This window comes from Hypanus sabinus, chromosome 14 (genome assembly GCF_030144855.1).
Source record: "Hypanus sabinus isolate sHypSab1 chromosome 14, sHypSab1.hap1, whole genome shotgun sequence".
Classification (NCBI taxonomy): Eukaryota; Metazoa; Chordata; class Chondrichthyes; order Myliobatiformes; family Dasyatidae; genus Hypanus; species Hypanus sabinus.
This window is the reverse complement of record NC_082719.1, coordinates 15,757,544-15,785,180: the sequence shown is the minus strand read 5'-3', so window position 1 is coordinate 15,785,180 and position 27,637 is coordinate 15,757,544. Positions and strand designations below refer to the sequence as shown.

At 38.7% G+C, this 27,637-nt stretch overlaps 1 protein-coding gene across 2 annotated transcripts in view; it reads left to right on the top strand.

Moving 5' to 3' along the window:
* Window positions 1-27,637, top strand: part of ank2b (ankyrin 2b, neuronal) — an 801,710-nt gene that overhangs the window by 411,959 nt on the left and 362,114 nt on the right. For both annotated transcript variants that reach the window (XM_059988791.1, XM_059988792.1), the window contains 2 exons: window positions 9,185-9,286; window positions 24,353-24,451. In XM_059988791.1, coding sequence (XP_059844774.1) covers window positions 9,185-9,286; window positions 24,353-24,451 — 201 coding nt within the window. The remainder of the gene's footprint in view (window positions 1-9,184; window positions 9,287-24,352; window positions 24,452-27,637) is intronic.

The following is a 27,637-nucleotide window of genomic DNA, read 5'->3' as shown; positions in this document are numbered from 1 at the left end:
AACTTTAATCTGGGAATTGGTGAATCACTTGTGTTCTTCATGAAAGAAAACACAAGGAAATGAGGTTTTGCAAAAACAAATTTTTCAGATCTGGAAAAAAGTACTATGTCAATTTTATGTCAGTCTAAATAAATCTTCTGATCTATCAAGATAGATGAATGACCTACACTTTAAACATTTTATCCTTGATTTGACATGAAATTTTCACATCATCTAATAAGTAACTATTTCAGTTATTCTGCAACTCTATTTATTATCTTAACCCATAACTTAATATAGCTAAATTTTCATTCTGCTGTTTTGAAATGTGGGAGATGAAAGAACAGTATCATGATCACAAGGAATCTTCTCACATTTCTCAATGTAAAAGAGTTGGAGAGGATTGCTCTAATCAATGAGTATTGAGTGGTCTGTTGATTATAAAATAAAAATTCTTTTTGAATCTTTTTATTCGTTTTCAAACAAACATAAGAAGAGAAACATCAAATACAGAGAACTTGAGAGTACATAATTAATAAGGCTAAATTACAAATATAAACAGTTAATAACCCAGCTATAATAACCTCCCAAACACATAGTGTGTTACAAAAAATGGAAAAATGAAAAAAAAACAAAAAAATAAAAAAACTAACCTAACCAACATGAGCTATTATATCATATCAAATATACACAGTGGTGTCAATAACTCCGCACCTCCATCCAAATAATTAAGATGATAAGAAAAAGGTTCGGGAAAGGTCAGTTTAACTCATATGAAAATGTTGAATAAATGGTTTCTTCAAATTTGACCAAAGGGTCAAAAATGACACTAATACTTTTTTCTTTTTTTTTGTAATTTATTTTTTATTGAAGTTCATCATCAAATAAATATTTCCATAAGATGTATTTCAGACATTGTACATATATATCATATAACTATATATATCACAAATCTCCACGTAGTATTTATCTGAGGTAGACACTTATAGAAAAGAGTGGGAAGAAAAAACAAGCAAAAGGAAAAAATCTATGTACAAGTAGGGAGTGATCTTTTTTTTCACAACATATTCATTGATTTGTGAGAATAAAATCAGGCCTATGAGGCATTATGTAGTTAAACCATTTTCCCAGTATGAATCAAATTGTTCCAGCTTATGATTAACAGATGCTGTTATCTTCTCCATTTTGTAAATGTCCGTTGTAATTTCCATCCATGTATTTAAAGTTGGGCACTCCTGTGATAACCATTTCCTAGTAAGAGTCTTTTTACCAGCCACCAACAGTATATTTATTAAGTATTTATCTTTTCAACCTTTCTTGAGGTATATATCCAAAATATATGGTCTTACTCTCTAAGGGTATTTCACATTTAAAGATGTTTTGTAGGGCATTGTGTATCCCCCTCCAATAGTCTTTGATAACAGGGCAGTCCCAAAAAATATGATAATAATTTGCTTTTTGATTTCCACAATTTCCACAATTTCTCCAGCAAATTACTATCATAATGGGATTTCTGAGAGGGTATAATAAAATAGCTTACCAAGTTTTTCCATCCAAACTCCCTCCTTTTCTGTGAACTGGTACACTTCCATTGATACCTCCATATTATTGTCCATTCTTCCTCAAATATAATTATCCCTCCTTCCTTCTCCCATTTTGTTTTAATGTATGAAGTCGAATGTGTTTTAAGATTTGACAACCCCTTATACATGCTTGAAATGATTACCGTTATCTGAATTATATGTTTTTCTAAATAGCTCTATCAAGCACGTACTTGCATTGGTTACATTTTTAAGCGTCTTATTAACATATTGTCACATCTGTAAATACCGATAAAGATCTTGTTTTTCTATTAAGTGTTTCTCTTTAAGCATTTCAAAACTAAAGAGTGTTCCTTCTCTCATTATGTTGCAAAGAACTGTTATTCCTTTAGCTGTCCAGTCCTTAAATCTAGCATTCAATTTATTTGGTGTAAAATCTGAGTCATATGCACACCATTTAAGAATTCCAGTATCTCCCTCTAGATTATATTATTTTATAGTAGTTTTCCATATTTTAAGAGTCAATTTCACCCATGGGTTATCAATAGTATTTATGTACCTTTGCAGGTTGTTATCAGCCAAAATTGCTTGTATGGGGATGAAGTTGTAAGTTAATATTCAAAACTGTTGAAATAATACCAAAAATATGTTTCCAGTATTTTTGAAAGCAAGGGCAAGACCAAAACATGTGAGTCAATGAGGCTACTTCAGAGTGACATCTGTCACAGATTGGATTAACATGAGAATGAAATTGAGCAAGTTTGTCCTTGGACATATGAGCCCCATGTACCACCTTGAATTGTATTAGGGCACGTTTGGCACAAATAGAAGAGGAGTTAACTAACTGTAAGATTTTCTCCTATTGCTGTGTATGTAAAGGACATTGAAGTTCTTTTTCCCATTCATTCTTATTTTTATCTGACATCCTTGGTTGTATCTTCATGATCATATTATAAGTGACGGCTACTAAACCCTTCTGATAGGGATTTAAACCTAGAATTTTTTCCGTAACATCAATTGGGCATGAATTCGGAAAGATTCAAAAGATTTCTAAGTTTCTAAAATTGCTATTAAGATAATAGTTTTACCTTAACTTTTATATTTATTTCAAGCATTACCAATTTTTATTCCTGAATCTTTTTTTGATATTATTGATTCCAAAATATCCTCGTATGTATGGCAGAATAAAAATCCTAGATTAAGTAAAAAATACTTACAGAAGCCTAAGAAGGAAGGCGGTTTGGCTTTACCAAACCTAAGATTTTACTACTGGGCAGTTAACATCCGATATTTAATATTTTGGACACAGGAAGTGGCGGTATTACAAAGCTCACAATGGGTAAGTTTGGAGTGCAGATCTGTACATGACTTTTCATTGTTCTCTATCTTAGGATCTTCGCTTCCCTTTGCCCTCTCTAAACTGAATAAACAAATAACTAACCCTATAGTTAAATATACATTATGAATATGGTTTCAATTTTGTAAATTTTTTGGTTTGAATAAGTTCATCTTATCAAGCCCTATTATATCTAACTTTCTTTTTCAGCCCTCTCTTATGGACCAAGCCTTTGTGCTATGGAAAATGAGGGGTATAACGTGTTTTCAGATAATTGTTTTATGTCCTTTGAACAGCTGTCCAATAAATATAATTTGTCTAGAGCCCATTTTTTTACATATTTACAAGGAAAATTAAAATTCTGTAAATTTTAACAGTAATCAAGAAGGCCGTTGTGATTATCTGAATGTTTCATTGCAATAGAAATGGCAAACTGTGGAACAAGTATTTAGGATTGAAACCACAGGACCAAATTGACACAGACATTATGATTTATCACATCCCACACTTCTGTCTGATTTCATAACAGTAGAAGAATTGTATCATATATTCTCAAATAATGGCCTAAATATGATGCCTAGCTTTAGCTGGGAGTATCTGCTGGATTTTGACTTAAGGTCTGTTTTTATTTAATATTAATCTCTGCAGACATATTTGGGAATAGAACACAAGGTATACTTGTTAAGTTCTCCATACTTGACTTTGGTTGTTGCCAATCAATTTTCCCATATACACGCTGAGACTAACTACAATGATGGGCTAGTAAGTTACTAGGTGACATAAAGGTTGGTGATGTTATGGATAGTGTCAGAAATTGTTGTGTATTACAATGGGGCATTAACTGAATGCAGAGCTGGACTGAGAAGTGGCAAATGGAGTTCAACCCAGAGAAGTGTGAAGAGGGGTAATGGCAGGATTGTAAGCACTGTGGCAGAACAAAGAGACACAGGGACCCATGTCCACGGACAGTGGCAGATGGAGTTCAACCCAAATAAGTGTGAGGTGGTTCATTTTGGTAGATCAAAGATCAACACTTGACAGTGTGGAGGATCAGAGGGATTTTGGGATCTGAGTCCATAGGACACTCAAAGCTGCTACGCAGGTTGACTCTGTGGTTAAGAAAGTATATAGGCTTTCATCAATCATGGGATTGAGTTTAAGAGCCAAGAGGTAATGTTGCATCTATAAAGGACCCGAGTCAGACCCCACTTGGAGTACCGTGCTCAGTTCTGGTCGCCTCACTACAGGAAGGATGTGGAAACTATAGAAAAGGTGCAGAGGAGATTCACAAGGATGTTGCCTTGTCATCACATGTACAAGCACTTAAATTAAGTGTAAGTGGTGTAAGTCTGTATGTGCTGTTTCTCTGAGTAGAAATGAAGAGAAACGTAGTAGAGTGGTTCTACACTGCTCAATATTGATACTGGATTTCTGCAGTATAACAGCAGTTCATTAAGAAATACTCTCACACAGGTTTAAATAAAAGTAATACCAAAGTAAGTATACTCTCTGATTTCTTTCAGATTGTTATTCCTCTGTAGTGGTAACAAATTTCACAGTAAAAGATGGAAATCTCATAATGACTTCAATTTGATACAACTATGAAACAGTTTAGCAGATAAAGATAATATGCATACAACTGTAGATAATGTGATAATTTCAATAATATGTATGTGTTGTGGATTTTCAACTTAACATTGAACTGAAGGGATTGAGCTTTGACATTGCAATTGTCACAACATATTGGATTAATGAAATTTGACTTTACATTTGTAGAAAATTAATGGGCTGATCATGTCATATGAATGCTGCATTCGTACTGTATGGCATAAAGCACTTGATTGACCTGGTTGGATATTAGTAATGGAAATGTAGGACAATACTATAAAATAATTAGGAATAGTTAAAAAGGAAAATAAGGTATTCTGCATTTTGCTTCATTATTGGAATGAAGTACAATACAGAGAATGCGCAAAAATATTTTTTGTTATTTGATGCTATTGGATATGACCATGCCTGCTGTTGCAGGCTGTAGAGATATTGTCACACATTACATCATGTACAATGTTCGAGCAGTGATTGGAGAAAATGTTGAATAACAGGATCCGCAGGGTAACTCCCTAGTGCTAATGCAGATTTGGCATGTTGGTGTTCAGTACTCTGCTACATTGCCACACTTGACTTCATTTGAAGATCAATTTTGTAAAAGCAGCTGGAGGATAAAATGCACATTGTTGTCTGTGCTTCTAAGATTACTTTATTGCATATCTTATAGGTATTCTTAATGATATGCAAAGAAAAATCTAGTGAACTGTGACCACTGCAGTGCAGCAATCCTTTGAGTCTTTTCATTGGTAAACTCTGAGACACAGTATTTTATCAGCTTGTTTTTAAACATAATATACTACAAAGCCAGATGGGTTTTTTTTGCTGTTGTAACTGACGCTGAAGTAACTGTTTGCTGATCTAACAACCAAGTACATTACTTAACCAATATTACTAAATAGATTGTAACTGTAGACATTTATATTATCCCTTAGCATGGGGGATTCACTGGAACAAAAATACTTTTATTTCTACTTGTATCTCTTTGAAGGAGATGTGACTCTGGAGTTGAGTGAGATAGGTGTGTAAATTCAGTCTAGTTATTACAATGTGAAGGGAACTCCTGAAGTATAAAAGATTCATAAATGAATATTCTGGGTTAAAGAACTGAATCGCCACAGCATTTTATCTCAGTCTTTGCAACATATTCTTTATATCACCCTGACTGTGGTCATTTTAAGGCATGAAATAAAAGCATAAAATGTTGGAAGTACTCAGCAGATCAGGAAAACAAAACAGCTGAAGCTTCAGATCTAGGCGCAAGCTACGAAGGCATGCTGGAAGCTACAAAGGGCCATTTATTGGGATCATTCTTTGGGTTTGGGGAAAGGATTTCTGGTGAAGAAAAATGATAAGGAAATTAACCCCTTCTTTACCAATGTTTTTCCAGAAAGCTGGCAAAAAAGGCAAACAAATCGGTTAATGAGGAATGCATAAAATTGGGTTGGAAAAGGAAACTTGAAAATGAATACAGTAAAAAAAAAGTTCTAAGTAAATTTATTATCAAAGTACATTTACAATCCTGAGAATTATTTTCCTGCGGGTAGACTCAGCAAATCCGTGGAATAGAAACTATATCAGGGTCAATGAAAGATCAACCAGTGCAGAAGACAATAACTGTGCAAATGCAAGTATAAATAAATAGCAATAAATAACAAGAACATGTGATAACAAGATAAAGAGATCTTAAAGTGAGATAATTGGTTGTGGGAACATCTCAATGGATGGGCAAGTGGGTGCAATTTTATCCACTTTTGTTCAGGAACCTGATGGTTGGGGGTAGTAACTGTTCTTGAACCTGGTGGTAAGAGTCCAGAGGCTTTTGTACCTTCTAGCTGATGGCAGCAATGAGAAAAAGAAAACATGGCCTGGTTAGTGGGGATCTCTGATGCTATTTTCCTACACCAGTGTTTTGTGTAGATGTGCTCAATAGTTGGGAGGGCTTTACACATGATGTCATGAGGCCAGACATGAGGCCAGACCAACAACCTTTTGTAAGATTTTCCATTCAAAGGGTTGGGGTTAGAGACTGAAAGATAATTACCAAAAAGAAAACCTAAAGCTTGGTTAAAAAATTCGTAATTGGGAGTGGAATGAAGAACTATTGATGAGGCAAAGATGATATTCCAGCTATTTCCTGGAAACAACAGGTTTGCAGATTGCAGCACACAAACATAATCCATCTGGCAGTGTCTGTGGAGGTAAGTGCACAGTAAACGTTTGGGGTTGAGACCTTACATCTGCACTCGAAACGTTGACTGTTCATTTCCCTCCATAGATGCTGCCTGACTGCTGAATTCTTGCAGTGTTTTGTGTTGCTGTCGATTCTTCCATCTGCATTTTCTTGTGTCTTCAGGTTTCTACATTGGACTTTACCCATTTTTGGTAAATAGTGTAAATGGTTGCCGTTTTTTGTCTAACATCCAATCTGGAATTACTAAATCTGTTATATTTTTTATCTTATTGATTGGTTTACATCTTTTTCTTCTTGTGAAGTGCTGCCTGCACATCTCCTGTAGACAGCTTTCTGTGGAGCTTACAAATTCTGTGTTATTCCCACAATGAGCATTGTTTCTATGACAACCACAGCAACCACATAAAACTGCCAGTGATGAGAAGGATACTTGTCTTTGTTGTGTTCACCACCTAACCTTACTCTACTACTGCAGTCATATCAGGTATCCCTTCCATGAGTCAAAGTCACAGATCATATTGCAGGAAGAAATGCGAAGTTGCTATAGGGTCTGAGATGTGTTGAACTGATTTTCTATGCAAGTAGTTAAGGAATCAGTCAGGCAAGCACATTAGGAAGTAAAAAAAATTGATATCCCAGTGGAATACTTTGATTCTTTTATGAAGAAGAAGAAGAACTTTGTGTGGAATTTGATTCTTGCATGTCAGCATCTGGTGAATTGCACATATTTGCACCAATTTTAGTCATTAATGAGGAAATAAGTATTGCGAATGTTGATGGTGTAATAACATTTGCAAAAGGCTCTGGATTCAGTTTCTTGGTGCATGTACCTTCATGTGTCCTTCTGACAACGCCAATCCATAAGCACCTGTTGCAAACCGTATTGGTTTGCAACCACAATGGTCTTCTTTCACCTCCTCTGCTAGTTGTCTTCATCAATCTCCATTGTATCTTCCCTGTTTAATACATTTTCATGACTGGAGCTTCTAAAATATTGTTTTGTTTGTGGTCAAATATTACATTAGTAAGGTTGCTTGGGCTTATAACCATATCCAAGTAATTTCTGATGCCTTCACTCTCACTAACTTAGAAACACAGCCAACCTACAGCACAATCCAGGCCCTTTGGCCCACAAAGCTGTGCTGAACATTTCCTTACCTTAGAAATTACCTAGGGTTACCCATAACCCTTTATTTTTCTAAGCTCCATGTACCTATCCAGGAGTCTCTTAAAAGATCCTTTCATATCCGTCTCCACCTCCATTGCTAGCAGCCCATTGCACGCACTCACCACTCTGTGTTTAAAAAAAGCCTACCCCTGACATCTCCTCTGTACCTACTTCCAAGAACCTTAAAACTGTGTTCTCTCATGCTAGCTGTTTCAGCCCTGAGAAAACACCTCTGACTGTTCACACGATCAATGCCTCTCATCATCTTTACACCTCTATCAGGTTAGATATCAACTTCTCCCAACCAAGCATTGGTATTTACCTTCAATGCCCAGAGAATCAGTGATCCCTAGATCTTCATTTGTTATTCTTCCACCCTACAATATAATTCCATTATAAAACATATTTTTCCTTCCCAGCTTTTGTGGCTCCTGTTCCAGAGTTGCTATTTCTTCTTCAGCTCCTTTTTCATTGTTCTATTACCCCAGAATCTACCATTCACACATTTACCTAAAGCTGATGCAAAACAAGGCCCTAAACAGTATCAAGGATAAGACGGACCTTGATGCTCATGTTCAAAAATTCCTGAAGATGGCACAAGAATACAAGGCATTTGGGATGCATTAACCAGGGGGTAGAATACAAGAGAATTGACAATGTGCAAGGTTTTGATTAGGTACACAAAGGCATGCTATTCAGGTATAATCGTAGACTAATGATGTAGAGATTGAGTTCTATAGCATTGGCATATAAGGTACAGAGAGGTTAGAGTAAATCTTGTAAACATGGGAAGTATGTTTCACCGTAAATAACAGAAATTGAGTTCAGTTGTTGAGTCTCCACACATAGATTTTAATTTTAAGTGCTATTTTTCTTGTGTATTTTTAACAGACCCTTATTCTTGCAGACACCTTTTATATATGGGAACCCACTACTAATGATTTCTGTATCACTTTTATGCTGGTTTACATAAGATGCATCATAGATTTATAGAAAAAGTACTACTAGGATTTTTCTAGTTAACTACACAACAATCAATCATAGGTTAAGTATTCATATTACTTTTTCTGTTGGAATCCTGTACATTTATCTCTCAGTTAATGCCCATCTACAATAGAGAACACATATTTTGATAAGCTGTACTGAATAGCTCTGCATAGACTGGTCCAAAACATTATTTTGTGAATGGAGTATCCCATTGATCATTTTAGGAAAAGAATCAGCCCTAATCCACCCATGTTTTGGACTTGCATTGAGACTCCTGTCATTTTGTGTAAAATTACATGTATTAGTTCTGATCTGTTGTGAGTATGTGTAACTGGATCAGTATGTCACTAATCATTGCTATTCCTGTTTTTCAGTCTGACAGCAATGCAAGCTTCCTTCGTGCTGCTAGAGCAGGAAATCTTGATAAGGTGCTTGAGTACCTCAAAGGAGGTATAGATATCAACACATCAAATCAGGTATGCACTATTTATGGCATTATAGACTGATTTTTTATATTTTCTCTGCCTTTGGTGTAAGGAAGTATGTGATTGCCATGAGGAAGGAAAGCTGTAAAGCATAAAAGCAGCAGGAAAATATTGCTGTAAATCAAAACTAACTACAGATAGAAATCTGAAATAACAACAGAAAACATTAGAAGCATACTGCACATTAAGCAACATTTGTATGAAGAGAATCAACATTAATGTTTCAGTTCAAGGATCTGAAGAAGAGCCTAAAATTTAACTTCTGTCCCCCAGTCCACAGGTACTACCTGAGCCACTGTATGTTCTTGCTTTTATTACAGGAAAATGTAAATGGTCATCTGAATTGGACATACAAATTGCTTTCAGAACTTAATCCAGGGAAATATAACATGGTGCATTTAGGAAAGAATTGTTGTTCCTATATTCAAGGAAGGGAGTAGAGATAGCCCAGCAAATTATAGACCAGTGAGTCTTACTTCAGTGGTTGGTAAGTTGATGGCAAAGATCCTAAGAGGCAGGATTTATGAACATTTGGAGAGGCATAATATGATTAGGAATAGTCAGCATGGCTTTGTCAAAGGCAGGTCGTGCTTTACGAGCTTGATTGAATTTTTTGAGGATGTGACTAAACACATAGATGAAGGTGGAGTAATAGATGTAGTGTATATGGATTTCAGCAAGGCATTTGATAAGGTACCCCATGCAAGGCTTATTGAGAAAGTAAGGAGGCATGGGATGCAAGGGGACATTGCTTTGTGGATCCAGAACTGGCTTGTCCACAGAAGGCAAAGAGTGGTTGTAGATGGGTCATATTCTGCATGGAGGTCAGTCACCAGCGGTGTTCCTCAGGTATCTGTTCTGGGACCCTTACTCCTGTTTTGAGGTGGAAAATGATGTAGCGGCAAGGAAGTCCACCCCTCCTACAAATGACCAGGTGCTGTGTCTCACCGTGGCCAATGTGAGAAGAACCCTGTGCAGGGTCAACCCACGAAAGGCTGCTGGACCAGACAATATTCCTGGTAGAGTGCTCAGAGGATGTGCAGACCAGCTTGCAGATGTTCTCACTGACATCTTGAACATCTCCCTGAGCAGCGCCACTGTTTCAATGTGCTTCAAGGCTGCCACCAGCATCCCCATGGTGAAGAAGTCTTCAGTGTCCTGCCTAAATGACTACTGTCCCGTTGCACTCACATACTTCATCATGAAGTGTTTCGATAGGCTTATCATGAGGCATATCAAGACCCTGCTGCCACCCTCACTGGACCCCCTGCAGTTTGCGTACCGTCCCAACCACTCAACAGATGACGCCATTGCCACCACCCTCCACCTGACCCTAACCCACCTGGACAAAAAAAGACACAAATGTTCGGATGCTGTTCATAGACTTCAGTTCAGCATTCAACACAATCATCCCTCAGAAACTGATTGGAAAGCTGAGCCTATTGGGCCTGAACACCTCCCTCCACAACTGGATCCTAGACTTCCTGACTAGGAGACCTCATTCAGTCTGGATCGGGAGCAGCATCTCCAACACCATCACACTGAGCACAGGGCTGCGTGCTCAGTCCACTGCTGTTCACTCTGCTGACCCACGACTGTACTGCAACACACAGCTCGAACCACATCATCAAATGTGCCGTTGACACGACCATGGTGGGTCTCATCAGCAAGAACAATGAGTCAGCTTACAGATAGGAGGTACAGTGACTAACAGACTGGTGCAGAGCCAACAATCTGTTTCTGAATGTGAACAAAACAAAAGAGATGGTTGATGACTTCAGGAGGGCACGGAGCGACCACTCTCTGCAGAACATCGATGGCTCCATGGTAGAGATCGTTAAGAGCACCTAATTCCTTGGTGTTCACCTGGCAGAGAATCTCACCTGGTCCCTCAACACTAGCAAAGAAAGCCCAGTAGTGTCTCTACTTTCTGCGAGGGCTGAGGAAAGTCCATCTCCCACCCCCCATCCTCATCGCATTCTACAGGGGTTGTATTGAGAGCATCCTGAGCATCTGCATCACTGCCTGTTTCACAAATTGCACCATCTCAGATCACAAGGCACTGCAGGTCAGGTTGTGAGGTCAGCTGAGAAGATCATCGGGGTCTCTCTTCCCGCCATCACGGACACCTACAATACACGCTGCATCCGCAAAGCAAACAGCACTATGAAGGACCCCACGCACCCCTCATTCAAACTCTTCTCCCTCCTGCTATCTGGGAAAAGGCACCGAAGCATTCAGGCTCTCACGACCAGGCTATGTAATAGTTTCTTCCCCCAAGCTATCAGACTCCTCAATACCCTGAGCCTGGACTGACACCTTACTGCCCTATTGTCTTGTTTATTATTTATTGTAATGCCTGCACTGTTTTGTGCACTTCATGCAGCCCTGGGTAGGTCTGTAGTCTAGTGTAGTTTTTTTCCTGTGTTGATTTTTACATAGTTCAGTCTAGTTTTTGTATTGTGTCATGTAACACCATGGTCCTGAAAAACCGTTGTCTCATTTTTACTATGTAATGTACCAGCAGTTATGGTTGAAATGACAATAAAAGTGTCTTGACCTTGACCTTGACTCTTAGTGATTTTTATAAATGACCTGGATGAGAAAGTGGAGGGATGGGTTAGTAATTTTGCTGATGACACAAAGGTTGGTGGTGTTTTGAATAGTGTTTAGGGGTGTCAGAGGTTACAGTGGGTCATCAATAGGATGCAAAACTGGGCTGAGATGTGGCAGATGGAGTTCAACCCAGATAAGTGTGAGGTGGTTCATCTTGGTAGGTCAAATATGATGGCAGAATATAGTATTAATGGTAAGACACTTGGCAGTGTGGAGGATCAGAGGGATCATGAGGTCAGCACAGGTTGATTCTGGTTAAGAAGGCATACTTCTGGCCTCCATCAATCATGGGATTGAGTTTAAGAGCCGAGAGGTAATGCTACAGCTATATAGGACCCTGGTCAGACCCTACTTGGAATACTGTGCTCAGTTCTGGTCACCTCACTACAGGAAGGATGTGGGAACTATAGAAAGGGTGCAGAGGAGATTTACAAGGATGTTGCCTGGATTGGGGAGCATGCCTTACAAAAATAATGAGTTTGGCCTTTTCTCCTTGGAGCAACGGAAGATGAGAGGTGACCTGATAGAGGTGTGTAAGATGATGAGATGGCATTGATCGTTTGGATAGTCAGAGGCTTTTTCCCAGGGCTGAAATGGCTATCATGAGAGAGCACAGTTTTAAGTTGCTTCGAAGTAGGTACAGAGGAGATGTCAGGTAATTTATTTTTTTTACGTAGAGTGGTGAGTGTGTGGAATGAGCTGCCGACGACAGTGGTGGAGGCAGATATGAAAGGGTCTTTTAAGAGACTCCTGGATAGGTACTTGGAGCTTTGGAAAATAGAGGGGTAAGTAGATGTTTGGCAGAGCATTGTGGATCGAAGGGCTTGGATTGTGCTGTAGGTTTTCTATGTTTTTAATTCCCAAGTTTAAATAAAGGCCAGTATATTTTATGGATAACAATGGGACCTTAGATAAAATATCTGGAGATTCTGAAAACTAGCAGCTTAGGTCTGTTGCATGGGAGAGAATAGCTTTGATATGAGGAAAGATGGGAGGGGCTGTTTTCTTTTCCATGAGGCAGAGCGAGGAACCATTGGTGGCCTGTGGTTATTGTGACAGTAGGAAGGGATTGATGGAATCTATATCTTCAGAACAGTGAAACAGGAAATAATTATTTAAAAAGCAGTGCCAAGGGTCTGAGGAATGTTTGGTGAAGGCAGCAGCATTTTTGTGAACGTGGTATTTATTCTTCTCCCTCAAACACATGTTAAACTATCCACTCATAGCAGATTCAGAGGAGATGACAATCCTTTTTATGTTCTGTTACTTCAGCAGCTTTGAACACATTGTGGGTATGTGAATATTCTTTCTTAAAATTTAGCTTTGTTTGTCACATGCACAGTGAAATGCAGCATTTTATTTCAGTGGCTAACACAGTGTGGAAGATTATGCTGGGAGTAGTCTGCAAGTGTCACTGTGTTAATATTGCATTGTCAAAACTCTCTCACTTCAACAATACAGCTTTAGATCATGGAAGGACGTGGAAGCGCCCAGAGAAAAGCCACATCGCCATGGGGAGAATGTACAATTCCTTACAGACAGCGGCAAGAATTGATGCTTGTTGGCACTTTAAAGCGATGTGCTACTGTGCAGCCCTATATTCATTCAAACATTGCTCCATAGTTTAGTTTACTTTGTGGCTTTTGAGGAGAAGGTGTCAAAATTACATGTTCTCTACTTTGCCAAAATTACCCTGTTCCTACCAAGTAACATAGAAGATTAGATAATTTTGTTATGTAATTAATAACTTGTATTATAGATATTCTGTCAAGGAGGAACAGTCAAATTCTTTTCTATTACTTGTAAAATTGTTGAAAGCAATTGTTGAAGGTGTGTCCTTTCTTGAGAGGAGTTTTTTTTTAACCAAAAATGTATTCCAGCCCTCAGGGCCCAAAAGAGAAAACTCAGTGATGATGCATCCTGCAGATCTATCCTCAACCAGCTGCCATAGAGTCAGAGTCATAGAACACAACAGCTACCATTATGTAAGGCAAGAATTGTCAGCCTTCTCGTTAGCTGTGGCTGGTTCCAGCACTGCAGCACAATTAATAACGTCAGCACAGACAAACCATGAATTCAGTAGTTCACTATTTGAGAAGTGCCATTTCTTCTGCAGATTGCCATGTTTTATTTAGCAAACCATGTGAAAGGAGAGGATACACCTTTATTTCCACAAGGCTTTGAATAGAGTGACAATCAGGAGAGGGAAAGGGGTTAAAGAGCCAGTGCAGATTACCCCTTTGGTCATCCCCCTCAACAACAAGTGCACCACTTTGGACACTAAGAGATGACCTAGAAGAGGAAAGTCACGGTGGCCAGATCTCTGGCACTGAGTCTCACTTTGTGACTCAGAAGTGGTGAGGGCAAAAGAGTTGAACTGTGGTGATAGGGGATTAGTTAGGGGAAACAGAAAGGAGGTTCTGTGGATGAGAACAAGATTCCTGGATGGTATGTTGCCTTCTGGGTGCCAGGGTCTAGGATTTCTTGGATTGAATCCTCAGTATTCTTAAGTGGGAGGATGAGCAGCTAGAGGTTGTGGCCTTGCAGGTACACATGGCATAGGAACGAGGTTCTACAAAGTGAGTTCAGGATGTTAGGTGCTGTGTTAAAGGACAGGACATCCAGGGTTGTAATCTCAGGATTGTTATCTGTGTCATGTGCTAGGGAGACCAGAAGTAGAAAGATTATACAGTTTAACACATGGCTAAGGCATTGGTGTAGGGTATCAGAGTGACAGAGAGAGAATGAAAACAAATTATTTGCACTTTCCCCATTAAACTGCGCTTGGAAAGCAAATCAGCAATGACAATGCAGAGGAGGTACATTGTTTTTATTTTCAAAGAGAAATTATTGCTCTTTAGTCATTGGGCATTCTTCCCACAATTCCAAAATAGACACCTTCCAACACCTTCCAATCACCGGAGGTATTGCTGCTGACTCTGTCAATTTCAATAAAGTACCGACAGCAAATCTTTGCCACCCTGCCTCTTGACACTGTCTTATTTAAGGCTTTTGCTAATCCTTAAATGCAAGGCTTGGATTTGGTGCAACCCTAACCTGATTCTACCCAAATGGTTTTTAGGAAATTCTTGTCCCTGAAGTGCCGATTGTCTTTTTGTAGATGTTTGATATGATGAAATTGAAGGAAGATAGATGTCCCAATCTCTATCACACAGTGTGGAGAGTGGTATTAGTGTTATACAGCAGGAAAATGGGCCCTGTTGACCAAGATTCCCATCTACGCTATTCCCATTCACCCATGCTTGATCCATATCCTTCCAAAACATTCCTATTCATATACCTGTCTAAATGCCTTAAAAATGCTTTTAATGCACCTGTGTGAACCACTTCCTTGGCTGCTCATTCCACACACTGATCACTCTCTGGATGAAAAAGCTTCCCCTTAGGTTCCTATTAAATCTCTTCTCTCTCACCTGAAACCTATGCCTTCTCATTTTTGATTCCTCAGCCCTGGGAAAAAGATTATGCACATTCACTCTATCTGTGGCCCTCATGATTTTATGCACTTCTATAAGATACCACCTCATTCTCCCATGTACCAGTGAAAAATGTACCAACCTGCTCATCTTCAAGTTTGGCAACTCCCTTGCAAAGTTCCTCTGCTCTTTTCCTAGCTTGACGGCATATTTCTTATAACAGGGTGACCAAAACTAAACACATTGTTCCAAGTGTGGCCTCACCAACATCTTGTACAATTACCACGTTAGATCCCAACCTCAGTAACGTTCAGGTTACTGATCTGTAGTTCCTTGGTTTAGCTTTGCAGACCTTCGTAAATAGAGACCTGTCATTAACCACTTTACTGCATTTCTCATATCACTGATGACAATGCATGCACGGCTCTCATTATTTTTTCTCTAGCTTCCCACAGTCTGGAGACGCTCTCAGTAGACACCTCTGAACGCTTAAACACCACTGCTAGGAAAGACAAATAGACACAGATATTCTAAATTCTTCTGGTTCTCTCTGAAGACAGAGAGCCAGTTGCCCAAGATGACTGCTTGTGAAAGCTGACTCTGAGTACATTCATCTCCTAACTATTCTCCTAAGTGATAGAATCAATTTAGTCTACAAGCTTCCTTGAACTTCATCACAATGGTACAAATTACTTAAACCTATAGGTGCTTGGATTGATCCAGGCCAATTAACACAACCCCATTGCCTTAACATTTGGCTGATGCATTTGCAAATGTCGCATGGTCTCCATTTTGCCAACCTTTCAAACTTACTGATATCTTTGGGTGGGGGAGTCGAGGTCAAGAGGGTGCAACCTCAGGATACAGAGGCATCCAGTTAAAACAAAGATGCAGAGATATTTATTTAGCCAGAGGGTGGTGAATTTGTGGAATTTGTTATCACAGGCAGCTGTGGAGGCCAGGTCGTTGGGTGTATTAAAGGCAAAGCTTGATAGGTTCATGATTGGACATGGTTATGGGGAGAAAGCTAGGGAGTGGGGCTGAGGAGAGGAAAAAGGATCAGCTATGATTGAATGGTGAAGCAGACTCAATGAGCCAAATGGCCTGATTCTGCTCATATGTCTTATGGAAGGCAGAGAATGTTGGCTGCATAGACTTTAACAAGAGTTTTGATAGGCCCTGTATGGAAGAATGGTCAAGAAGTCACTTGGTGTTCAGGATGAGGTAGTAAATTGGATTGGACCAATCAGTGCTGTTTGACTCTAACTGTACAGTATACATGGGGAATGGGAAGATCTTCATCAGTACTGTTTGACTCTCTAACTGTACAGTATATGTAGGGAATGGGAAGGAAGAGTAGGCAGTGCCATTTGCATGAGAATTGCTCAAAATTTACATTGCTATACATAACACACTAATATTCTATGCATAAACCTTTAAATATATTGTTGAACTGTCATTTCCTTACTCCTTCAAAATAATGTGGTAATTCCACATTTGAAAGTCAACAGGTAAAGTTCTGAATAAATAGAAATAAGTCAGTTGAATGACTGAATCACATGGTGATACAGGGGAATAGCTTGTAATATGAAATAGAGGGTGACCAAGCATGGCTCTAGTTGAGTTATAATGCAAGAATGAGAAAAAGGCACTACAGAGTCACAGAACAGTTTGTTGAGTCCACACTGGTTCCTTGTCAGAAACTGATCACATTCCTGGTCCCTCCCTATATCTCTGGAAATTTATTCCTTTCAGGTTCTTGTCCATCTTCCTCTGGAATGCTATTAATTCTGCCTCCATTGATACCCCATGCAATGTGTACTTGAAGTTAACCAGCTGGTGCATGAACTGTTTTGCTATAACTTCATTTTGGTGCTTCGGTCATTCTAATCCCCATTATTTAATACTTACATCAATGGGAACAGTTTCCTTTTTCACCCTTCATGCTATCTGACTATTTCATAACCTCCTCTTAAATCTGAGGAAAATATCTGTAGCTTCCCTATACTAAAGTTGATTACCTCAGAATCATGTTAATAAAGGTCTTTTGCACTGTCTTTAAAACCTATTGATCTTAACAAAAGCTGAGGATGGTTTGGAGTCTTAAGATCAGGTGCTTCTGCAAGGCTAGTTTTATGATCTGAATCTGTTCTGGTTTTCATTTCCATGGAAGACCATTCTTCAAGAGCTCCATAAATGGGTAAGCTTTGGTTGCAAAACCATCTATGTGGTCTCTACAGTATGCCACCAAACCGAGAAATGACCTAGATCCCCTCACATTCTTGGGGAGAGGTAATTTGACCACTACATTCACAAGCTGTTTATCAATCTCTCATCTCCCACAGGTTCTGACCACTCCCAGGTACCTAAGCTGCTGGCTCATGATTTGAGCCTTTTTAGGTTAACCTTCAAACCCATCTCTCTAGACAGATGCTGTACTCATAATGCTCCTCTTGGGTCTTGTCTGTAACAGTAGACCATAATACCATAAGATATAGGAGCAGAATTAAGCCATTTGGCCCACTGAGTCTGCTCCACCATTTCATCATGGCTGATCAACGATTCCTTTCAGTTCTTATACCTTTTCCCAGAATTCCTTCATCCCTTGATCAGTGAAGAATCTATCAACCACTGTCTTAAATATACATAAAAATAATTCCACAAATTCACCACTCTCACTAAAGAAATTCCTCATCTCCATTCTAAAAGGATGCCCCTCATTCTGCAACTGTGTCCTCTGGTCCTAGACTCTCCCACCATAGGAAACATCCTTTCCACTTCCATTCTACCAAGGCCTTTCACCATTCGACAGATTTCTTCTGAATTCTAGTGAATACAGGCCAGATCTATCAAACACACTTCATATGACAAACTGTTCGATCCCGGAATCATTTTCGTGAACCTCCTTTGAACCCACTCCAGTTTCAGCACATCTTTTCTAAGATAATGGGCCCAAAACTGCTCACAGTACTCCAAGTGAGGCCTTACCAGTTCTTTATAAAACCTCAACATGGCATCCTTGCTTTTATATTCTAGACCTCTTGAAATGAATGCTAATCCTCCTCACCACAAACTCTGCCTGAAAATTAACCTTCAGGGAATCCTGCACAAGGACTCATAAATTACTTTGTGCCTCAGATTTTTGAATTTTTTCTCCATATAGAAAATGATCAACCCTTTCATTTCTTCTACCAAAGTGCATGACCATACACTTCCCAACACTGAATTCCATCTGACCATTCTCCTAATCTGTTTTAAGTCCTTCTGTAGCCCCTCTACTTCTTTTAAGTCATCTACATATAAATAGTCATCTACTTGGCAAATGGGTAGAAAACTTTTTTCACTCAGGAGCTGAAAAAGTTTTCTACCCATTTGCCAAATAATCTGTATTGCTTCTGGCCTTTTGGATTGGCCTTTTCCAAGTGAAAACAAATTTATATTCTTTTTCAATGGAACGGATTAAGATCCATTATTTAAACTTTGAACTAGTTTTCTGCTTCATCATAGTCTTGGGACTTGTGACTACAGTAGAGGCAATTAAAGGGATAACTTTATTCAGTTCATGGTTATCTCTGATGAGTCTCCAGCTCCCATAGGATTTTTGAACTGGCCACTTGAGCGAATAATTTGTAAATGCTATTTCTTGAAAAACTCACTGAATAATTCTGAATAATTTTTTTCTACATTTGCCTCTGCTTGTTTTGGAAATCTGTATCGCTTTTAGACTTTTGGATCAGTGCCTTATATACATGTCTCTCCTTGCATCCTGGCACAGTTGTGTTTATGTTTAGCAGACACTGCCTAGCAATCTGATATAATTTGTCTGGCCTTTTTCCTTGCCTTTTTATACCTTTTCATTAATTTTAAACAAAAATAAGAGAAACATAGATACAGAGAGTTTGAGAATACATAATTAATAGGTTAAAGTATAAATACAAATAGATGATAATCCATATATAATAATCTCCCAAATTCATAGTGATTGCAAAAAAAGGAGTAAATAAGAAAAAAAAACACTCCAAAAAAAACTTAACCAACATGGGCCATTGCATTATGTCAAATATACACGGTAGCATCAATAACTCCGCACCTCCATCCAAATAATTAAGGATAGTAAAAGTGAGGTTTAGGAAAAGTCAGTTTAGCTCATATGAAAATGTTGAATAAATAGTCTCCAAGTTTCTTCAAATTTAATTGAAGGGTCAAAAACAACATTTCTAATTTTTTTCTAAGCTCAAATAAGGAATAGTTTGAGAAAACCACTGAAATATGGTTGGAGGATTAATTTCTTTCCAATTCAGTAGGATAGATCTTCTTGCCGTTAACGTAACAAATGCAATCATCTGCCAAGCTGAGGTGGATAAACAACTATTATCCACCGTTGGTAAACCAAAAATTGCAGTAATGGGATGTGGTTGCAATTTAATATTCAGAACTTTTGAAGTAATACCGAAAATATCTTTCCAATAATTTTGCAAGCAGGGGTAAGACCAAAAAATGTGGGTCAATGAAGCAACTTCAGAATGACATCTATCACAGGTTGGATTAACATAAGAATAAAATCGAGCAAGTTTATCCTTAGACATATGAGCCCTATGTACAACCTTAAATTGTATTAAGGCATGTTTAGCACAAATAGAGGAAGAATTGACTAATTGTAAAAATTTTCTCCCTCTGCTCAGTGGGTATAAGACAATGAAGTTCTTTTTTAAGAAATTCCTTCTTAATTTTCCCTGATACTTCTGGCTGTATTTTCATGATCATATTATAAATGATGGCTACTAAACCCTTCTGGCAAAGATTCAGAGCTAAAATTTTTTCCGTAATGTCCATTGGACATAATTTCGGAAAAAACTGTAACATGTTATTCAAGAAATTTCTAACTTGCAAGTATCTAAAAAAATGAGTTTTAGGCAAATTATATTTATTAGATAGCAGTTCAAAGGACATAAAACTATTGTCTAAAAAAAGATCATGAAAACATGTTGTACCTTTTGTTTTCCATAATACAAAGGCTTGATCCATAAAAGAGGGCCAAAAAAAAGTTAGATATAATAGGGCTTGATAAGATAAACTTATTCAAACCAAAGAATTTATGAAATTGAAACCATATTCATAATATATGTTTAACTATAGGATTGGTAATTTGTTTATTCAATTTAGATAAAGCAAAAGGAAGCGAAGATCCTAAAATTGAAAACAATGAGAAGTCTTGTACAGATTTACATTCCAAATTTACCCATTGTGGGCAAGATACTATAATCAATTCTTGTGTCCAAAATATTAAATATCGAATATTAACTGCCCAATAGTAAAATCTCAGGTTTGGGAAAGCCAAACCACCCTCCTTCTTAGGCTTCTATAAGTATTTTTTACTTAATCTAGGATTTTTATTCTGCCACACATACGAGGATATTTTGGAGTCAATAATATCAAAAAAAGATTTAGGAATAAAAATTGGTAATGCTTGAAATAAATATAAAAATTTGGGTAATACTATCATCTTAATAGTATTAATTTGACCAACCAATGACAAAGATAAAGGGGACCACCTGGTAATAAGTTGCTTGATTTGGTCAATTAAAGGTAAAAAATTAACTTTAAATAAATCCTTATGTTTCCTGGTAATTTTAATACCCAAATAAGTAAAATGATCTGTAACAAGTTTAAATGGTAAGTGTTTATAAATTGGAACTTGCATATTTAATGGAAATAATTCACTCATATTAAAATTCAGTTTGTAATGAGAAAAGCTACTAAACTGAGTAAGCAAGGACGAAATAGCAGGAATAGATCTCTCAGGGTCAGATATGTATAGTAACAAATTATCAGCATATAATGATAACTTATAAGTCCCTTCCCCACAAGTAATACCAAAAATATTAGGTGATTCATGAATGGCAATGGCTAAAGGTTCCAAAACAATGTCAAATAATAAAGGACTTAAAGGACAGCCTTGCCTCGTACCACGGGATAACTGAAAAAAAGGAGATCTCTGATTATTGGTAAGAACAGAAGCCAAAGGTTTGTAATATATTAAGTTAATCCATGATATAAATTTTAAACTAAAATTAAAATTCTGCAACATATTAAATAAATATGGCCATTCAACTCTATCGAACGATTTTTCAGCATCTAAGGAAATAACACATTCTGGTATTTTAGATGAAGGAGTATAAATTATATTAATTAATTTTCTGATGTTAAAAGATGAATAATGGTTTGGCCTTTTTCCTTTGACATATCTTTTACCTTCATCCTCATCTTTGCAGCAGTACATAACCTGTCCTCATATCATCCTATTGGAATGTTAAGAGGGACCTGCTCTTATTAAACATTAAACTGCCAAATCATTCAATTAATCGGATCAAATCTTAAACCAGTTTTCCTCATAAAATCGCTTCCCACGATATGTTCTTGCCACCATCTATATGTTCACACCCACTGTTAGAGTAATTTTTGGGTTTAGGTCGTTAATACTTAGTAAATAGCTTCAGCCACCAGTCTTCTGTTCCTTGACAATGCATTTGCTAAAAGTTGTGAATATCAGAATCGCAGTTCATTTGTAACAATGCATTTCCTAAAAGCTGTGAATACCGGAATACCAGTTAAGATGCTGCTGGTGAGAAGGTGTGAGGTTTGCATGCAGTTTCAAAGACAGCATCTGCTATACTTTGTAAATATGGATTGTCCTTCATATTAAGCACGTAAAATACCAAGTAAATGTATTATGGATTCAGTTTGGAACAATGGATTCTTGAATACCAGTCCTGGTGCTGCTGGCGCTGGTGGGATGGATGTAATCGGGAGGTGTGAAGTTTGTATGTAGCATCAAAAGAAAGCATTGTCTATACTTTGTAAATATGGAATTGTCCTTTGTGGTTAGCAAATAAATATCAAGCCCCACATTGGGCAGCAGACCTTTCCACCGAAAGCGGCTCCGTATGATATGGTGCCTGCTGCTGTGTCTTTTTTATCGAATATAGAAGCTGCTTTGTATCTACTAGTAACTCTCTCCCTGGTGATTTCATTCACGCAACAACACCCACGTAACTGAGACCTGACATTGTCATTTTGCACTTGGAGTTCCCATGGGTAAATTTGTATACAGTCATGGCCTTTTCATTGGTGCCCAGGACATTACATTGCAGGTAACATGTTCCCAAGCTGGTAACTTCCAGGAAGATGGCAGTGCATTCAAACGCAGTGGCTTCTTTGGGCTTGACCAAAGGTGTTATGCTCTTTTTTTTCTGATCGCAAGACCCTGCTAAAGATTAATAACTACAGGTACTGTGTCTGTGAGTTGCTCGTTGGTGGAGAAACTGATGGAGCTGGGCTGCTGCCTGCGACAGAGAGGTATCAGTGGAGTCGGTATGGAATCTAGCAGCAAGTGATCGTCCTATAAACAGCACACACAAAATGCTGGTGGAACACAGCAGGCCAAGCAGCGTCTATAGGAGAAGCACTGTCGATGTTTCGGGCCGAGTCCCTTCGTCAGTGCTTCTCCTATAGATGCTGCTTGGCCTGCTGTGTTCCACCAGCATTTTGTATGTGTTGTTGTTTGAATTTCCAGCATCTGCAGATTTCCTCGTGTTTGATCGTCCTATAGTTCCTTTTCTTGTGCTTGTGAGATCCTGGTGGACATTCTTAATGTGGAATGCTGCAATTCGGATTTACTGGCATATAGGCGAATGGCAAGGGATCTGCGTGGCCTCAGTCATAATGAGGATGAGTGCTGAATCCATGGCGTTGCCTGTTTACAGCCACTCAGGAGAGAAGTGTTGATGTGGTATGGCATACAAGCTGGGGTTGATGCTGCCCCCCCCCCCCCACCACTGCTGTTTACCTGGCAGAAAAGACAAGCTGTATTGTGTTAAGCTGCAGATTTTTGCAACATTTATGAACTCAGGGTCTTGGACCATATTGTTTTAGTGTGACTGTATTTTATTGAGATCTTATATGTGTTTGCCATCTTAAATGTGCCTTGTGTTGTTTGAGTTTACACCTTTTGTGCTTTATACCTTGGCCCAGTAATATTCTTTCGTTGGGCTATATATTCATTGGATGACAATTGAACCCATCTGGGTTGTGGACAATCCCTAGCAAAATTACCTTTGCATCCACAATTGAAGCATTTCTATGGGGGTCCAGTATTCGTAACAGGGAGATTGTAGGCATTCCAAATGCATCCTCTATCACCCCCCTCTTACAGGTTACAGAACGTGAAGTGACAGTGTCCAGTCCTCCAAGCATAAGGCAAGAACAAAGACATCTGGTTTGTCTACTTCCACTGTCCACTGTCCAATGAGTTCAATGTTTCTTTCCATATTTTATTTCTTTTGCATCCATCGTTATAAACATAGAGAAAGGAAGGAAATGTAGAGCAGACCCTCAAATGGTTTCAGATTCAGTGACAAAGTTGTCCACAAAATCTTCACATCTGTTGGAGGTGAGCTAGCAGAAGACAGCCAAGAGTTAACCTTCCATTCCAAGATGATTATTGAAAACTGCTCAAAGAATAATCTTGATACTGATTAACATGGCATAGTCAAGTCTGACAATCTGAAGACAAACAAAATTTATTACATCCATGGCTCAAGTTTACAGAGAATAACATGTATTTGATTTATAACCATATAACAATCACAGCACGGAAACAGGCCATCTCGGCCCTCCTAGTCCATGCCGAACTCTTAATCTCACCTAGTCCCACCTACCCGCACTCAGCCCATAACCCTCCACTCCTTTCCTGTCCATATACCTATCCAATTTTACCTTAAATGACACAACTGAACTGGCCTCTACTACTTCTACAGGAAGCTAATTCCTCACAGCTATCACTCTCTGAGTAAAGAAATACCCCCTCGTGTTTCCCTTAAACTTCTGCCCCCTAACTCTTGTATTTCTTGTATTTGCCCATCTAAATAGTGTTCATGTTTGTAAATGTTCTATGACATAAATTGTGCTGCAGCTTTACAGTGGTATACATCCTTTTATGTTGCAGAATGGTCTCAATGCATTGCACCTGGCAGCCAAAGAAGGACATGTGGAACTTGTTCAAGAATTATTGGAGAGAGGTGCGGTCGTTGATTCATCGACAAAGGTAATATCTAGCATTGAAACCCACCAAAGAAATAGCTCTTTCATCCCATGTATTTACTTTAAATCTATGCTGTTTCATATAAGTAATTAGAATAAACGGAGGGTCCTGATATCATTCAGGTCCAGGAAACACAACATACATTTGCTCCTCTACTTCTGCTGTACAATTACTAGAACAACATACTATAAGTGGACACAAAATATCTGTTAAATTGTTAGCTAGATTTTCAGGATCTATGAAGTTCTAAGTGTCCCATTGAACGTTCAATGAAAGTGTAATGTTAGGTAGCTGTTTATGTTCCCTTGCTAGGATTCTGACTGACCATATGCCAATATTCTAGAGGAACGTAAGCTGGTCTTGCTTCCCATAGCAACCTGATATAGGTCTTATTCAGCCCTGGGGAATTATAAAATTCTATGGATCCCTTGACATGTAACACACCCTCCTCCTTTGTTTTGCTCCGGATTATCCATGTACACTTCCCTGAACTCGCTATCTTCTATGTCTTTTTCTTTTGTGAGTGCAATATTAATTTAGGACTCGGATGACATTTCCTGGCTCCACGCATAGATTTCCCATTTAGTCATAGAACACTACAGCACAGTACAGGCCCTTCAGCCCTCCATGTTGTGCCGACCCATATAATCCTTTAAAAAAGTACTAAACCCACAATACCCCATAACCCTCCATTTTTCTTTCATCCTTGTGCCTGTCCAAGAGGCTCTTAAATACCCCTAATGTTTTAGCCTCCACCACCATCCCTGGCAAGTCATTCCAGGCACTCACAACCCTCTGTGTAAAAAAAACTTACCCCTGATGTCTCCCCTAAACTTCCCTCCCTTAATTTTGTACATATCCCCTCTGGTGTTTGCTATTGGTGCCCTGAGAAACAGGTACTGACTATCCACTCTATCTATGCCTCTCATAATCTTGTAGACCTCTATCAATTCCTCTCTCATTCTTCTACTCTTCAAAGGTAAAAGTCCCAGCTCTGCTAACCTTGCTTCATATGACTTGTTCTCCAAACCAGGCAACATCCTGGTAGATTTCCTCTGCACCCTCTCCATAGCTTCCACATCCTTCCTATAATGAGGTGACCAGAATTGAACACAATACTCTAAGTGCAGCCTCACCAGAGATTTGTAGAGTTGCAACATGACCTCTCTACTCTTGAACCCAATCCCCCTGTTTATCCTCCCTCAGGGGACCTATTCAATCCCTGACTACCCACTTGCCCCTGATACACTTATAGAATTTCCATAACCTTACTTGGCAGGGATTTTTCATGGCCCTTTTTTACCCTCCTAAACCCCTTTGTATGATCTCTCCTCCACACTCCCTTGATTTGGCATTTGAATTTATTTCCAATTAAATCTTCAACATCCTTTGTCGCTCAAGATTCCCTAATCTTGCTATCTTTGCCTTTCACGTTTCACTAAACTCTGAGGAACTCTCATTTAGTTTTTAGCTTCATTTTACCTGCAAGCTCTGCTTCACCTGGTACCTTCTTTGACAATTGAAATCTGCCTCTGATAAGGTATCCCGTCCCAGTATATATAGTATTATCTGAAAGAACGTTCTTAGATGTACTTAATAAGTTATGCTCCCTCTAAACCCCTGCACCTGACAAGCCTAGCCAATATGTAGAATTTTAAAATCTCCCAGAACTGTAACTCTATTATTCTTAAATCTTTCTGTGAAAGATACATACATGTTCCTCTAAGTTTTGGTTACTCCAGCAAACTTCCTACTCTGATAATTATATATTCTCCAAGATATCCTCTCTAATTGTGGACAACATAAACACCTACGTCAGGATGCTGTTCGTCAACTATAGCTTAGCATTTAATATCATCATTCTCACAATCCTGATTGAGAAGTTGCAGATCCTGTGGCTCTGTACCTTCCTCTGCAATTGGATCCTCAACTTCCTAACTGGAAGACCACAATCTGCTGATTAGTGATAACATATCCTCCTTGCTGACGATCAACACTGGCGCACCTCAGGGATGTGTGCTTAGCCCACTGCTCTACTCTCTGTATACCCATGATGGTGTGGCTAGGCATAGGTCAAATACCATCTATAAATTTGCTGATGATACAATCATTGTTGTTAGGATCTCAGGTGATGAGAGGACGGACAGGAGTGAGATATGCCTACTAGTGGAGTGGTGCCGCAGCAACAATCTGGCACTCAATGTCAGTAAGACAAAAGAGCTGATTGTGGACTTCAGGAAGGGTAAGACGAAGGGACATATACCAACCCCCATAGAGGGATCAGAAGTGAAGAGAGTGAGTGAGCAGTTTCAACTTCCTGGGTGTCAAGATCTCTAAGGATCAAACCTGGTCCCAATATATCGATGCAGTTACAAAAGAAGGCAAGACAGCGACTATACTTCATTAGGCATTTGCAGAGGTTTGGTAGCTCAAAAACCTCTAGAGATGTACCGTGAAGAGCATTCTGACAGGCTGCATCACCGTCTGGTATGGAGGTGGTGGGGGGTGGGGCTACTGCACAGGACCAAAAGAAGCTGCAGAAGGTTGTAAATCTAGTCAGCTCCATCTTGGGTACTAGCTTACAAAGTACCCAGCACATCTTCAGGGAGTGGTGTCTCACAAAGGCAACATCCATTATTAAGGACCTCCAGCACCTAGGGCTGGAGGTACAGAAGCCTGAAGGCACACACTCAGTGATTCAGGAACAGCCTTTTCCCCTCTACCATCCAATTCCTTAATGGATATTGAAACTATGAACACTACCTCACTTTTTTAATATATATTTCTGTTTTTGCATGATTTTTAATCTATTCAATATGCATATACTGTAATTGATTTACTTATTTACTTTTTTATATATTAAGTATTGCATTGAACTGCTGCTGCTAAGTTAACAAATTTCACAACATAAACTGGTGATAATAAACCTGATTCTGATTCTGATTACTGCTGTTATCTTCTCCCTAATCAATAGCCTGTTCCATTGTAGGCACTAGCCAATGAGGACATCTTCAAAGTATGCCTCAAAAGAGTAGCATCTGTCATTAAGGAACCCCTGCCCTGACCCAGGACATATCCTCTTCTCATTTCTACTGTCAAAGAGGGTGTACTGAACCTTAAAGGCATACTTTCAATGTTTCAGGAATAGCTTCTTCCCCTCTATCATCAGATTTCTGAATGGACAATGAA